Raw genomic sequence first — 15,325 nt, 5'->3', positions numbered from 1 at the left:
CACCACCAAGCCCGGCTATTTTTTTTTTTTTTTTTTTTTTTGTATTTTTAGTAGAGACGGGGTTTCACTGTGTTAGCCAGGATGGTTTCGATCTTCTGAACTCGTGATCCCTCCTCGGGCTCCCAAAGTCAAAAAAATTTATTTATTTTTTTTAAGACAGAACCTTGCTCTGTCGCCCAGGCTGGAGTGGAGTGTCACGATCTCGGCTCACTGCAACCTCCACCTCCTGGGTTCAAGTGATTCTTGTGCCTCAGCCTTCTGAGTATCTGGGATTACAGATTACAGGCGCGCACCACCAGGCCTGGCTAATTTTTTTTTCTTTTTTTGTTTGTTTGTTTGTTTCCGAGACAGAGTCTTGCTCTGTCACCCGGGCTGGAGTACAGTGGCGCAATCTTGACTCACTGCAACCTCCGCCTCCCGGGTTCAAGCAATTATCCTGCCTCAGCCTCCCAAGTAGCTTGGATTACAGGCACGTGCCACCACCTCCAGCTAATTTTTGTATTTTTACTAGAGATGGAGCTTTACCATGTTGGCCAGGCTGGTCTCGAACTCCTGACCTCATGAGGATCCACCAGCCTCAGCCTCCCAAAGTGCTGGGATTACAGGCGTGAGCCACCGTGCCCAGCATAATTTTTTGTATTTTTAGTAGAGACAGGGTTTCACTGTGTTGCCCAGGCTGGTCTGGAACTCCTGACCTCAAGTGATCCGCCTGCCTCGGCCTCCCAAAGTGCCGGGATTACAGGAATGAACCACCGAGTCCGGCCAAAAAACATTTTAAAAATGCTGTTAAATATCTTTTTCATGTTGGTTTGAGAATAGCAACAAAAGTTATTCTTTCTTAGTTTTCTATTTATTCAAAGTAGCATGTGGCACAATTGCTCTTGAAATTATGTTGAAATATCATTAGTATTTGAAAGATAAATAAAAATCAGTAACCAAAATGATATTTAAAATCTTTATTGATACCATTTTGTTTATGAACTAATCTATTTACATACCCTTCCCAATTGTATCCTTACAACTTGAAGTCAAGTACTTTTCTCGATATTAAACTTGCAGAAAGCATTTAAATACCTATAAATATCAGGTACAATTCTAAGTTCTGAATCAAAAAATATTTCTAGTGTAATTAATATTAATGTTGTTCAAGACATGAAATGGAAAAACCTCTAATTACTTTTTAAAATAAAAGCCACAAGTAATTAAATAATTACTATATACATTACAACTTGCTTATATCAAATTACCAAGAAAAGCATCATGCCAATTGTTAGGATCACCTCTACTCGGAAGGCAAAGAAAGTTTTACGTGACAATCATCAAATTAATACACTTAGGTTTTGTATAGTCTGATTTATCCTTTGTTGTTAAGCTGCTAGACAGAAATAAGGATTCTTTGTATAAACATCATACTTTGAAGTTATATAGATGATATAATTATTACTTTATAATATTTTATAATACTAATATGGTATTCATTAATTTTGTTGGAAGTTATTCACAGGTCCTAAAATACTAAATGATTGGAATGTCACACTAAGGAAGTTATCCTTAATATATAAATGTCTAATAACTACATATCAGAAATAAAAAGGCATTGTTTAATATTGCCAAATATTTAGTACATTTTGTGATTAAGTTTCTACTGCCTCTATTAATTTTAGCTAACCTAATCTAATCATCAGTTTTTCTTTTTAAAAGAAGGCAAGCGCTTAGTTTTTATCCATGATTAATTTTTTTTTGGTTCTTTTTGAAAGACAAGAATAATTTGATATAAGTAAAGAGGAATGCTTTTTAACTTTTATATCATCTTGTCTTTGGAAACTTACGGATAAGCTTCCAAAACTAATAACAGGAATTAAAAGATATGGAGAAAGAATAATTCCTTAAAAGATATGGAGAAAGAATAATTCCGTAAGATAACTTTACAGGTAAGTCTGTTTAAAAACCAAAACAAAGCAAAGCAAAACACAGTGCACAAACAACAAGACCCGGCATAGATTACTAGTAGGTTGTAAAACTCTGACTTGCCAGTTTGACACTAATTAAACTGACACCACGAATATTTTAGTTGCCCATTCTAACACAGTGTTTAACCTTTTAAATTTTTAATTAGAGTTTTATCTATCTTCAGTCAACATTTGTAAAGAATTAGTTCATTCTTTCTTTGTAGCTCGAGTTTTTTTATCTTAGAACATTTTATAGCTGTCAGTGTTTTATGGTTTGGAGATCATAAAAAATTTCAATCTCATTTATTAACATGAAATGTGAAAAAAATTATTGACTTGAAAACTGTTTCCTAATAAAATATTTAGCCAATCTGAAAATTTAAAAAAATTACCCCAACATATGTGGCCTTCTTTCTTTGCTGATCTTTTTTTAATGACAAATTTGGACTACATGGAGATTGTTAAATATTAGAAGCATTGAGAAAAATAGCTTTCCTTTTGTTTGAGAGAATTCCCTTAACAGAAACTATGTATTATTTTTAATGCTCATGACGCCTAGTACAAATCACATTACATTTTAATCCATCTAGCCATTATGGACTAACCAATCACGAGATTTAAAAGAATGAACATTTAAGATTTCTTCTCTAGTTCTTTGTTTCTCTGATATAAACATTTGAAGAAAATGTGTTTTATACCCATCTCCTAGAAGTTTACTAATTGCTTAATTTGTTCAGTTTGCAATGATTGTCTCCTTAACAACATTTTCTTACTTTTGAATTCTTTAGGGAAAATCGGAACTGTTGGCATAAGCACTTTTTGACCACAAGAAAGAAGGCTGCAAATCTTGTTGACATTGATATCTGAGATGGGAGGGTGAGAATTTACATTTAAGGGTGGGAGAAACCCTTGTCTGGTTTGGGTAACACTGTGATCTAAAGGGAAAGCTCCTGAACCTCGCCTTTCTAAAACTGCATGATTTCTCCTGCTCAGGGGACCTGGGGGGATATTCTCCAACAATTCTTTGGACTCTGACAATTGGGAAGGAGATGGTGAGAGGATCTTTTTCTTTCCTGTAAGTGCTTTGCCGTCTTCTGAAGTTGGAGGGGTAAGGCCAGCTGAGAGCTGGGAATCAGAGCTGTAGTGATTTGCCCCCAAGTTTCTTTTTTGAACTATACTTCTTAAGGTGGAAGCAAATATTGTCTGGTTAGAATCTGGGTCCTGGTCAACAGGGACTTCAATGCATTGCTGATTTCCTTCTGAAAGATAAGATTGACAATTTATTTCATCATATGACATCTTCCTTGAGCTGGCCTGATCAAAGGCTCTTAGCAAATGTGCAGTGTCTTTTACATCAATGCTTTGGTGCCTAGTGATGAACCGCTTGGAAAGTGCCAGCCCATTGGTTTTATAGGATAATTCTTCCTCTGGTGTAATATCCTGGAGCTCCTCTTGCAATGAAGCCACTCTGTTCTGGTGCATTAATGATGGGGGACTCTTGACCCAGGGTGGAGCGTGGGGGAGCTTGGGCCCCTTAGGGGCCAATGCAGGTTTCCTCACAGGGGAACCTGGGTCCCAGGTATCATCATTGCTTCCAGCAAGCTCAAGATCTTTAAAGCCAAAAAGCGTCAGTTCCGTTTCAGAAGAATGTGAAAGTGGCGATGAGGCAGTTTTGATGTCTATTTCTGAAGGAGTGGTGCAGGTAGCTGGGGAATGACACCCATCTATATCCACAGGAGGCATATTGAAGTACTGTTTAGTAGTATGCTTCCCACAGGGCGACTTTGCTGTTGTGATGATGATGACCTCTTTCCCTTTTGCCTTGCAAGCACTAAGAAGAACTTTCAGGGTCTCTGTATCTTCTGAATTTATAGCATAAACAAGAGCTGAGTAACTAGAATGGTCTTGCAAGCTGAGGTCAGCCCCACTCTTGAGGAGCAAGGAAACAACTTCAGGGCCAGCTTTTTCTAAGCAAGCATGCATCAGAGCCGTTTTCCCAGATTTGTCCTGTATGTTGGGATCGGCATTGTTCTCTAACAGGTATTTCACCATTTTGGCTTTACTGACACTCTGGTGATCGACATGTTTGGTCTTACAAGCGATCATTAAAGGGGTTTCCCCACGGTCGTTGCTCTCATTAATGTAGGCACCGCCTTCTAGCAAAAGTCTTGTGAGGCGAAGCCGGCTCTGATGGACTGCTTTGATCAAGGAATTTCCTTCACTTGAAATTTCCATACCTTCATCCATCTTCGGAGGTTAGAAATCAACACCTGGTTATCAAAGACGGCAAAGACCAAAAGATTAGCCAGAATCAGCATCCCAACTTATATTCATTTTGTCAGAATTAATTTTGAAAATATGTAGGGGACATAAATGGGATCATGCTATTAATAAATGCAGAACAAAATAGTGAATTGCAAAATAAAGTAAATTTTTGAATAATAATGACCTTTAGGAAATTACAAATTAAAATTTATTTTCAAAATCTTCATTGAATATTTATAGCACCAACATAGTACTTTCCTAAGTCCCACATTAATTAAAAAATAATTTACCTGTGAAAAATAAATTTTAAATTAATAATATTAAAAAGCAAATTTAGGACAAGTACAGTGGCTCACATCTGTAATCCCAGCACTTTGGGAGGTTGAAGCAGGAGGATTACTTGAGGCCAGGAATTTGAGACCAGCCTGGGCAATGTGTAGTGAGACTCCATCTCTACCAAAAATAAGTTTTAAAATTAGCTGGGCATGGTGGTGTGACCTGTAGTTCCAGCTACTCAGGAGACTGAGGCAGGAGGATCACTTGAGCCCAGGAGTTTGAGGTTACAGTGAGATATGATCATCCTACCTGCACTCAGCCTGGGTGATAGAGTGAGAACCTGTCTCTAAAAAAAATTAATTAAAATGTAAATTTTAAAAAGTAAACTTAAGCCAAAAAGCCAAAATTCTGTTGTCATTGCAACTGAATCAATTAAAATATTGGTAGCTTAATGTAAAAACTTTAGTATTACATTACTTAAACATGCTCTTCAATTAAGTAATGCAAGTGATATCTAGATTTTCAATTTGAGGGACATTTTTATGTTTCTTTTGAAGGACGAAATATTGTTTGGGCTACAACATGTTAAAATAACTGATGTAATATCTGAAATTCACCCTGAGATTGGAATGGTGAGCATGTGATTACGCATTTCTCTTGATTCTATTATTTAAATCATATACTGACCACATAACGAGGTTAGCAAGAACTATAGGGTTAAATTTTGACAACAGTATATCTGCTCTGAAAAAGGAGTTTCATAGGCAAGAAACCTGAAACTTTCAAAGCCATCCAGACTTTGTAAACATTTTAATTTTTGTTATTGAAACTAAAAAATATTTATGTTTAATTTATTTAAATATTTTAGATTTAGATTCCTTCAACAGATAATTCCATTAGGTGGTAAGAATTATGTCTTCATCGAGGACTAAGAAAATTTTTGTCTTTTAACAGTCCTTAGAGTTGGGAGGGGGAGAATCAGATGAATGTATATATAATATTTACATCTGTTTCATTGATTCAGTAGTTTTTGGAAATTGAAAACTATTGTTTATTCTACCTATTTACTTTTAAAATTAAGATTATGGGAAATAGATTTCTATTTGATAATAGAATAGATAACAAATCTAATAACCAAAAGAAAGAAGAGATGAAGAGAGCAGAAAGAAAGGGAAGAAAAAAGAGAAAAGTAAGCATGCAGGCAGAAATTTCATTGTTAAACATCTACCAGCTCCTGACATGTGCTGGGCACTGAGCTACAAAGATACAAGCCCTATCTCTGAGGAGCTCACAGTCTTTTGGGAGAGATACTGTATAAGCAGCTGGTTACAGAGTCAGGAGAGCACAGAAGCTTTAACATCCTGGGGACCAAAAGGGGCTTCACAGAAGCCAACTATTTGAGTTGGGTCTTGAAGACTTTGTAAGAATCTGGCAGGCAGACAAAGGAGGAGGGAGAAATAGATAATACTCCTTTTGCAAAGACCTAGAGGCCTAAAATAGCGGTTATTTATAAGGAAACAGGCTTTATTTACTTGGTTACAACCAAACTTCAGGAAAATATTTTAGCAGATAGTTAGAGTTAGGGTTAATATGGCAGAACACACACATCTAATTTTGCTTCTTCCTGAAAATCCTTAAAACCAAAGAATTTTGTCAAAGACAAAATTAAAGACAGAGGGAAGAGGAGAAGATGGCAGCAACAATATTTTGGAAGCCAGAAAGCAGATGAGCCAGTAGTAACTGACTCAGCGTGTGTGTGTGTGTGTGTGTGTGTGTGTGTGTGTGTGTGTGTGTGTGAAGAATACAGCTAAAATAAGGAGGAGTAGGTGAAAAGCTGTCAGATAAGCAGTTAGATTCCTAGGTCCTTGCTACTTGAGGTGTGATCCTACCCTGGCATCACCACCACCAGAAAACTCTTTATATGCAGAATGTCAGCTCCACCCCAGAGCTACTGAATCAGAGCCTATATTTTAACAAGATCCCCAGGTGATTTGTATGCACATTAAAGTTTGAGAAGTGCTACCTTAGGTCACTCCTCCAACTCCACTAGGCAGTCACTAGGAGATAGAAGACTACCCCTCCCGCTCTCTGGGATGTCTAGAGGTTTATTCTCAGGAAATGATGAAACAGAGCATCTCTGGACTGGGAGACACCAGGCATGTTTGAGAACAAGAAAACAGGGGAATAAGTGATTGCTTACTGACCACGGCTGAAGGGTCCCACAGCCTGCTTCCCCAGCTTGGCTTCGAGGAGGCCGGCAGCCACACCCTCACCCCTCAGGGATAAATTGCTATAGTGTTCTCTCAAGAATCTGACATGCCACCCAGGTCGTACTTACATTTGGTGCCACTGCGCCCAGCCTGTTCACTCACTTTTTAACATTTAGTAGAGAACTTTTGAAATTGTCTAAACGTTAAACTTGTCAGGGAAAAAAGGTGTCAGATACTTTATTCTCCAAATGTACCACACATGTTTAGGTTCTTTCTGTAATCAGTACCTGAAATGAGGCTGAATACGCAAGCCTCATTTGTGTGTTTAAGGCTTCTCATCAGCTTTTAATCCCAACCCTTTAACCGTGAGCAGCCACAACAAAAATTTAAAAACAAACAAAAATGCCTCTTAAAGATAGAGACTAGAACAAATTGAAAAAAGCAACTTGGAGGAAACATATTAATCAGAAAAATGAAAAGATGAAAAATTGAAAAAGATGAAAAATGAAAAGCTTTTGTCATACACTGGCAATATTGTCCTTTCTTTATTCATCTAATTTTGTACCTGCTACTAAGTTTTTTAAAAATAAATAATTATTTTACTTAGGAATCAAATATAAGGGGGAACCTGAAAAATTGTTTTAAAAGCAAAGGGAATGATTAATACAAACATCAAGAGACAGCTACTCCTTGGTAGAGATTAGGAGAACAATGCCGTTTGGGAGGGACAGAGAGAGGCCCGAAGGTTCAGGTGATGTTCTATTTCCCAGTCTGGGTGGTGCATTGGTGGGTGTCCATTCTATTCTTCTTCTTTAAACAGTATGCATTTCACGTACTCTTCTATATATCACTTTTATTTACTTATTGTAAAATAGAATGTGTGTGCAGAAAAGAGCATAGCATATATGTGAGATATACTTCATTATTAAAATTTACAAAGAGTCCTATTAGGTCTTCCTTTTAAAAGAGTCATTCAGTTCTCATGACATTATCTATGACATTTGTACCTTGACTTTCACTGGAGTTTCAACAACTAAGCTCCTGAAAGGCAGTATTCAAAAGGATATAGTGTTCATCTCCACTGCAGTATCATTCATGATGCAAAGCAAAGAACTACTCAATATATACATACATAAATGCAATGAGAGTGAATGCTTTGATTTTATGTCCCCTGTGATATACTCTATAAAGGCTATCTTGGAGCCAGACATACCTGCAAGTCAGGAACTTAGGAATTTGGGATCAGTTGACAGCTTGGGTCCCAACTCAGAGGTCTATTCTGAATGCAAAGCATCTGAAAAGAGCTCACATGAGACAGTGATCACAAAAGGATCATTTTTAAAGCATTTTTCATATATAAATGGGCTTAATAGATCATAGAAATGTAGAGAAATGAGCTGGAATGTAATATCAAATATAGAAACTACTTAGTAATTGCAATTCAATTGCTATACAGTATCAGTCATTTAAAAAAATTATTTGACCAAAAGTAGCATTTGAGAAACAGATATTCAAATGAGAACAAGTTGCCAGATACCAGATTTCAATATTATACTCTCTTATAGTTTCTAGTGTTTAGGTCAATCTTGTTTTTAGTTTTTAAAGTCTTAGCAGAATCTTTAGGGGACGGTATTTTACTTAAAACATTTTTTAAAATATTTTATTTTATTTTTTGGCACAGGTTCTTGCTATATTGTCCAGGCTGGTCTTGATCTCCTGGCCTCAAACGATCCTCCCACCTCAGTCTCCCAAAGTGTTGGGGTTACAGGTGTGAGCCGCCATGCCCAGCCAAGACTTTCTACTTTTCAGCCATCCTCAAGTAAAGGCCTTTCTCCACAACACTAAACCTGAGCACTTACTGTCACAGCTTTTCTTTCACCAAGGTTGGTGTCAGGAGGTTCTGGGAGAAGAAGAGGAGCCGGTACTATGCTGGCGACGGCCGTGCCTAAGGAGGACAGTGGCCCCATCACAGTCTTGTGGAAAAAGAGGGTGCTGTGGGCTCCAGGGTCTCAGAGAAGTTGAGCAGTGGAACCAACTCGCTGCCTAATCCACCTGCAATGTGGACATAGGCAGACCTTCTCCTCTGAGGACTGGGGCAGTGTCCAGCAAAACCAACCCCATGAGGTTGACTCTTTCCTCATTATAAAGACTTTTAAAGCCACTTTGTTTGCTCACTTCTTTTTTTTTTTTTTTTTTTGAGATGGTGTTTCGCTGTTGTTGCCCAGGCTGGAGTGCAATGGCACAATCTCGGCTCACTGTAACCTGTGCCTCCTGGGTTCAAGTGATTCTCCTGCCTCAGCCTCCAGAGTAGCTGGGATTACAGGCGTGTGCCACCACACCCAGCTAATTTTGTATTTTTAGTAGAGATGGGGTTTCTTCATATTGGTCAGGCTGATCCCGAATTCCCAACCTCAGGTGATCTGCCTGCCTCAGCCTCCCAAAGTGCTGGGATTACAGGCGTGCGCCACTGCGCCCAGCCTGTTTGCTCACTTTTTAACATTTAGTAGAGAACTTTTGAAATTGCCTAAACATTAAACTTGTCAGAGAAAAAAGGTGTCAGATACTTTATTCTCCAAATGTACAATACATGTTCAGGTTCTTTCTGTAATCAGTGCCTGAATGGAAGAATCCCCTTCTCTTTAGCCCTTCATCCTTTTCCAGGGGTTCTTTTATCTTGCCTTCTCCATTTGTACATCAAAAACACTGATATTTATGTCTGACATATTTCCTTTTCATAGAATTGAACTCTACTTTTGACGAAGACCACTTCTCTTGCCTAGAACGTTCTTTCCTTGGAGCATCCTGATTGGACACTGAGTGCTGATAGCATACTAACATCCAGTCAATCCCTTTGTTATGTCTAGACTACAGGCAATCCCCAAATTCAGTTGTACCTTCGATACAGATAATAGTTCAACTGCAGAAAGTTCAGGCATCTGACAGGTGTCAATCGTGACTCTCACACTTATTGGCTATGTGCCCTGATCAAGTCTCTCAGCCTCTAGGAGTCTTGAGTTCCTCATGCGTGGAATGACAATCATAGAACATGCATTCCATGGGGATGTGGTAATGAAATCAGACACTGTCTAGAGAAAGACTTTCTTGTTTTGTCTTCACACTCACTGCATTCTTCTTTTTAAAATGTTTATCTCAGAATTAGCTTTTTGAAATGTTTATCATGTCTCCAATCCATAGCCTATTTAAAATAACAGATAAAATATTGGAAATGTTTTTTTAAGGATCTCGTATTTCTAAGATGCTATGCTTCTTCTCATTTTGTAAACACCAGTGGAATCTAATAAGCAAAACATGGAAAGAGCATATCCTTTAAGTATACTTTCCTTACAATTTCCAAATACTATCATTTCAACATTATTACAAGATATTAATTATTAAACAGCTGGATAAACTGCTTTTCATTCAAAAATTGCAGTGTCTTTAATATCACTTGCACCTCATCATGGCATATTTAGTTCCTTTAGTTCCTCCCTCTATGCCCAAGATGCTCCTTTAGTTCCTCCCTCTGTGCCCAAGATGCCACCAAAATTATAAGCATTGAGTTATTTTTTAAAAATATTTTAAATATGTATATTTTTAAGAACAAAGAAAATTGGAGGAGAGATACCATTAGATGAGCAATTTCAAACAAGCTCTGGAAATGGGGGGATGGTGGAGGGGCAAATGGCCTTAGCATAGCAGAGGAGGCTGCAGGACATAGACCCAGGGAGGCTGCTTACCCACAGGACCTGTGACATTTAGGACTTAGAGGTCCCAAGTGCCATAGAAAATGGCAATGAGTATCAGGGCTTAGAACAAGAAGATGATTGAAAGTCTGTGAACAGAACGACTGGACCCCTACATATTTTATCCCACCCCAAGTATCAGACAACCACTTTCCTAGGCAAGAAAACGAAGATTTATTTTCTAAATTGATCAGAAAGGCTCCAAACTTAGAGGCAGCTTGCTGAAAACAGGGATTCAGTGAGCAGGTGCAGGCCAAACGTTGAAGTCCCCAGCTCCTTGCCCTGCTACAAGGGGACTGGAAGCCAGGAAAAGGAAGTAAGACACATTGCATCTTGGAAAGATGAGCCCTATTAAAAATATCTGTCGATACATGAAAGAAGTTCAAACCATAACTGCATTCACCCTTCCAGACACCCACTCTAAATGGAAATAGAAAGTTACCTGAAAACATTATTCAAAATTTCACACTTCACTTTTGTCTCTTCTCTCCCTGGATAAGTTTTCTGTCAGCCAGCTGTCAGTTCCTACTGAAGGAAATCAAAGCTATTCAGAGTTACATAAACACCAATAATTTGTTACATGCATCTTTCCCATTTGGAGTCTAGTTTTTAAATTCCTTATTAAGAAATCCCCCAATGTTTCCTCAGTTAGTCATATCTCACTGATTATGAGTTTGTAAAGTGTCTGGAGATTCTATGCACAGCAACCCCGTGTGTGTCTGCCTGCAGGGCTGAGTCTGCCATGCGAGGGCTGCTGGGGTTGGAAGGGCCTCGGCACTCACTTGGTGCAGATCAGGAGGCTGAGAAAGGAAAGGTGAGGGCACCCTCCCAAAGCCAATCATCTTACTCACCTGTTTGCCAGAGGTCAATTACATGTTTGTGTCCTTGATCTCAATATCACCTTACTTCTTGGATGAGCTTCGCACGGAGTAGGACTCTGTTTTGAGGGCCTGATTTGTGTGTTATCTCACATGGCAGTGCTGCATGAGCTGAGGTGCTTGCAAAGCCATCTTGGAGACAATAGGCCAGGCCTTTCCTGTGGCTTTTTGTCCCCATGCCACCCCCCAGTTTTCCTTTCATTAAGGCAGAAAAGTGGCCGGGCATGGTGGCTCATGCCTGTAATCCCAGCACTTTGGGAGGCCGAGGGGGAGCGGATCAACTGAGGTCAAGAGTTTGAGACCAGCCTGGCCAGCATGGTGAAACTCCATCTCTACTAAAAATACAAAAATTAGCCGGGCATTGTGGCGGGTGCCAGCTACTCAGGAGGCTGAGGCAGGAGAATCACTTGAACTCGGGAGGCGGAGGTTGCAGTGAGCCGAGATTGCGCCACTGCACTCCAGCCCGGGTGACAAAAGCAAGACTCTGTCTCAAAAAAAAAGAAGAAAAGAAAAGAAAAGAAAGAAAAGTTATTTTCTTTTGAGCCTTTCACTCTACCTCCGAATAGGATCCACGCTTCCTCTCATAAAGTTCATCATCTGGCCATGGTGGGGAAGAACTTAACAAATGGGTTTGAACTCAAAATTCAGCCCGTCGCCCTTGCCCCAGTCCCTGCCTATGTGCTGCGCCAAAGGGGATTAGAGACCGCTCAGATGAGGCAGCAGGGTGCGTATCAGGGACCTGGGCTCCGGCTCTCTCCAAGTTATCAACCTCTGGAAGGTCATTCTTCTGAGCCTTAGTTTCCTCACCCCTGAAATGGGGATAGTATCTACTTTACAGTAGATGATTGTGAGGATTTTAAAAGATCCGAACACACTTGCTACTTAGGAATTCAATAAATGTCCATTTACAAACATGCATCACCAAATACAGGCACTGCATACAGGAATCCTCAGGACTGATGGGGTCTGACAATGGGATGCTAAGTTCCCTATACCAATGGGTTCTTCTTTTGTGGGCATAAGAAACACATGGAGTGCCTGTTAAAAAGAAAATTCTAGGCTCCACTCCCACATATTCCATGGGAGGTGCTTCTAATACACACTTGGAGAAAATCTGAGGCAAACTCTTCATTCCTCATTCCAGGCCACTTCCTGTTTGCTATGGACCCCTGCCTCAGATTCACACAGAGCTGTCTCTGTCATTACTTCCAAGTGGTGTGATGCTCGGCTCCCCTGCAGGAGTGAAAGGCAGAGATAGATGGCTGCCACAGCCTAGAGACGGGTCCAGGGAGCTCACAGGTCCCAGAGAAGAGGACAGCCTTGAATTAGTAGAATGGGCCAGGAGCTGGAGGTTTGCTGCCCTGCCTTTCCTAGACGGGTTTGAAAAAACCCAGAGCCCTAGTGGGCAGCCGAAGGCCAGGAGGGAGGCCAGCTACACTGGAATAAGGCAAGCCTGCCTGCCACAAGCAAATGTGTACCTCCTCCCACCCAAGGAAAGGGGCAGAGACAGAATAAAAGATGCATCTGAGGTCGTCCTGGAAAATGGAATGACTGGCCAGAAAAAGATTCTTCCCTGGTATTGACTTGCAAGAAATATTTAGAAACTGTCCAAGGAGACGCGTAGCTGGTAAGGTTTGCTGTGTTTCCCACACATACCGCAAAGGGCTGCCGTGTTCTCCTAGTTACTTCGGCTGTCCCCCAGGCCTTTGGGGCATCTATGCCCCAACCTGTTACTGATTCACCTCCCCCCAAAACACACACACACACACACACACACACACACACACACACACACACACACGAGAGAGAGAGAGAGAGAGAGAGAGAGAGAAAGAGAGAGAGAGAGAGAGAGAAAGAGAGAGAGAGTGAGAGAGAGAGAGAGGCCAACCTAGTCCTCCAAGTCTCAGGGAACCAAGGTGATGGGATTTCCAAGCTGTTGAGGATGCTGGCAGCGTCTCCACGGTCCCCGCCGACCCCTGGAACCAGGCGCGTTTCCTCAGTTTTTCCTGAGAGCAGGAGGAAGCGAGCTCAAGGCGCTGTCGGAGAAGGGCAAAGGAAGGTGACTGGGGCGACAGCGCCAGGGCACCGATGGGGGCGGGGTGCGCGTTTCGTCGCCTCATCTCTGAGCCAGGGCAGGCAGCTGGCGGGCTAAGGCGATCACCATCCACGAAAACGGGTTCTGCCCACAGCCGCTGAGGAGCGGTCCCTGCGCCGCTCGCCCGCCGGCCGGACGCGGCCCTCCCTTGGGAAATGGTGTGTCTGAGGGGCGCAGCCACTGCCCCCATCCCGGAGCAGGCGCACCTCTGCACCCGGCTCTCTGCTAAGGGGGCCTGGTATCCTGGTGCCAAGGCTGTGCGCATCTGAGAAGGGCGGGAACCGGCTGCCCGCCCCTGTGTGGCTCCTGGAAGCAGGAGCTCCTGGAAGCTGCAAAGGGCTCCGCAGTCCCCAGCCCGCCCCCAGCGCCCAGCCGGCACTTCCTGCTGCCCAGCTGCCGAGGCACCTGCGGAGACGCGCCCAAGTCAGCCCCTCCGGAGACGCGCCCAGGTCAGCCCCTCCGACCCGCGCGCTCTTGCGGCCCAGCGCGCGCCGCTCCCGCTGCTGCGCCGACCTTCGCCCATCAGGCCCCCGCCCCGCATCCTCCTCGACACCCCGCGGCCGGGCAGCCCTCGCCGGTTCCCGCCGCTCGGCGAGGCTGAGAAGGAGGCGGAACCCGCATCCCCGCGGAGTCCAAGTCCCAGCGGCCGCAAAACTGGAACCGAGAACCAGCGGGAACGGCAGGAGGCGCGAGGGTGAGCTCGCGTGGAGCGCGCCCCGGGGTGGCGGGGCAGAGTCTCTCGGGAGGCCCCTGCAGCCCGGCGGCCCTCGGCTGGCCCTGGGTCTCTCATCCTGCTCGGGGCACTGCAATGTCAGGGTGAGCGGGAGGTGCGGGCTTCAGGGGCTTGCGCGCACCGGGCAGGGAGCACTGAGGCCGTGCGGGCCGCTGGGTCCCACGCTGCGCCCTCGATGTCCCCCTCCCGGCAGCCGCCACTGCAAGCCAAAGTTTCCCAAGTGCAGCCGGCAGGGACGGCGCCTCACACTGACCTGGGACGCGCTGTCGAGTTGGCGGCGGCGCTTTCAAACCTCTCTCCCGCACTGCCCGACCCTCTGTGCGGCCCTAGGGCGCCGTCCGAGCTGAGCTGTGGTCTTCGGCTCCTCGGCGGCTCGAATCGCAGATCTCGGTAGATGCCGCCCAGTCCCCGCCCTGCTCGGCGGAAAGAGGCGGGCGACTGCCGCGAAGCGCTGGAGCTGGGACCCGGAGCGCGCACCTCGCCAGACGCCCGGGCAGCGCGGCGCTTCCGCTGGGGGTGACGCGTCGGCTCCAGGTTCTGCGCAGGTGAGGGCGGCAAGGCCACTCTGGACCCAGGGGGGCCAGCAGCTGCTGGAAGCTCCGCCTTCTGTCCCTGTAAGTCCCACCCCCGTCCCCCGCTTCGGCCACCGCGCTTCGGCCACGGCGACTTGGCCAACAACAGCGGCAGCAGGGTCTCCCCATTGAGGGAAGCACGCACCCCTACATCACGGGCCTTGGCTCCTCCAGTCCGTATCCCTCCCCTCAGCTCACATCCACCCGCTGGTCCATGAGTCCATCTGTCCCCACCGGTCCTTCCACCCCTCCGCATCCCTGTACCCACTTCAGGTAAAGCCAGAGCCACACTTCAGGTTGGGGTGTTAGTGGGAACAACCGTTCTTATTTATGTCTTTAGGAATTTATAAGGTTATTATGCTATTATTAAAACATGAATAAACATATTAACAAAATTTCGAAAAATACATTTCATATGTTAAACTCTACTGAGAGATGAAAAGGAAATGAAGCAGAAGCAACTTTTTTTTGTCGTTTTTAGTTTTTGGTTTTTTTGAGACGGAGTCTCATTCTGTCACCCAGGCTGGAGTGCAGTGGTGTGATCTCGGCTCACTGCAACCTCTGCCTCCTGGGTTCAACCGATTCTCATGAGCCAGCCTCTGGA

At 43.4% G+C, this 15,325-nt stretch overlaps 1 protein-coding gene across 11 annotated transcripts; it reads right to left on the bottom strand.

Annotated features, from left to right (window-relative positions):
* Nucleotides 1–940: 940 nt before the first annotated feature.
* On the bottom strand, nucleotides 941–14,733 carry ANKRD34B (ankyrin repeat domain 34B). Of its 11 annotated transcripts, none has more exons than XM_054684244.2 (6): nucleotides 14,403–14,731; nucleotides 13,210–13,357; nucleotides 11,295–11,805; nucleotides 10,886–10,971; nucleotides 7,914–8,752; nucleotides 943–4,219 (listed from the first exon to the last, which is right to left on the bottom strand). In XM_054684244.2, exon 6 carries the CDS (start codon nucleotides 4,194–4,196, stop codon nucleotides 2,655–2,657), a length of 1,542 nt encoding a protein of 513 aa, XP_054540219.1. In that variant the 5' UTR covers nucleotides 4,197–4,219; nucleotides 7,914–8,752; nucleotides 10,886–10,971; nucleotides 11,295–11,805; nucleotides 13,210–13,357; nucleotides 14,403–14,731; the 3' UTR covers nucleotides 943–2,654. The 11 variants fall into 11 exon arrangements, with proteins under 11 accessions (XP_001134780.4, XP_054540219.1, XP_054540221.1 ...); XM_054684246.2 differs by having other exon boundaries at nucleotides 10,886–10,968; XM_016953059.4 differs by lacking the exon at nucleotides 11,295–11,805 and having other exon boundaries at nucleotides 7,914–8,004; nucleotides 8,560–8,752.
* Nucleotides 14,734–15,325: the final 592 nt, after the last annotated feature.

Source organism: Pan troglodytes, chromosome 4 (genome assembly GCF_028858775.2).
Source record: "Pan troglodytes isolate AG18354 chromosome 4, NHGRI_mPanTro3-v2.0_pri, whole genome shotgun sequence".
NCBI classification, from domain to species: domain Eukaryota; kingdom Metazoa; phylum Chordata; class Mammalia; order Primates; family Hominidae; genus Pan; species Pan troglodytes.
The sequence above is the reverse complement of the archived record's forward strand: the minus strand, read 5'-3'. Positions and strand labels throughout refer to the sequence as shown.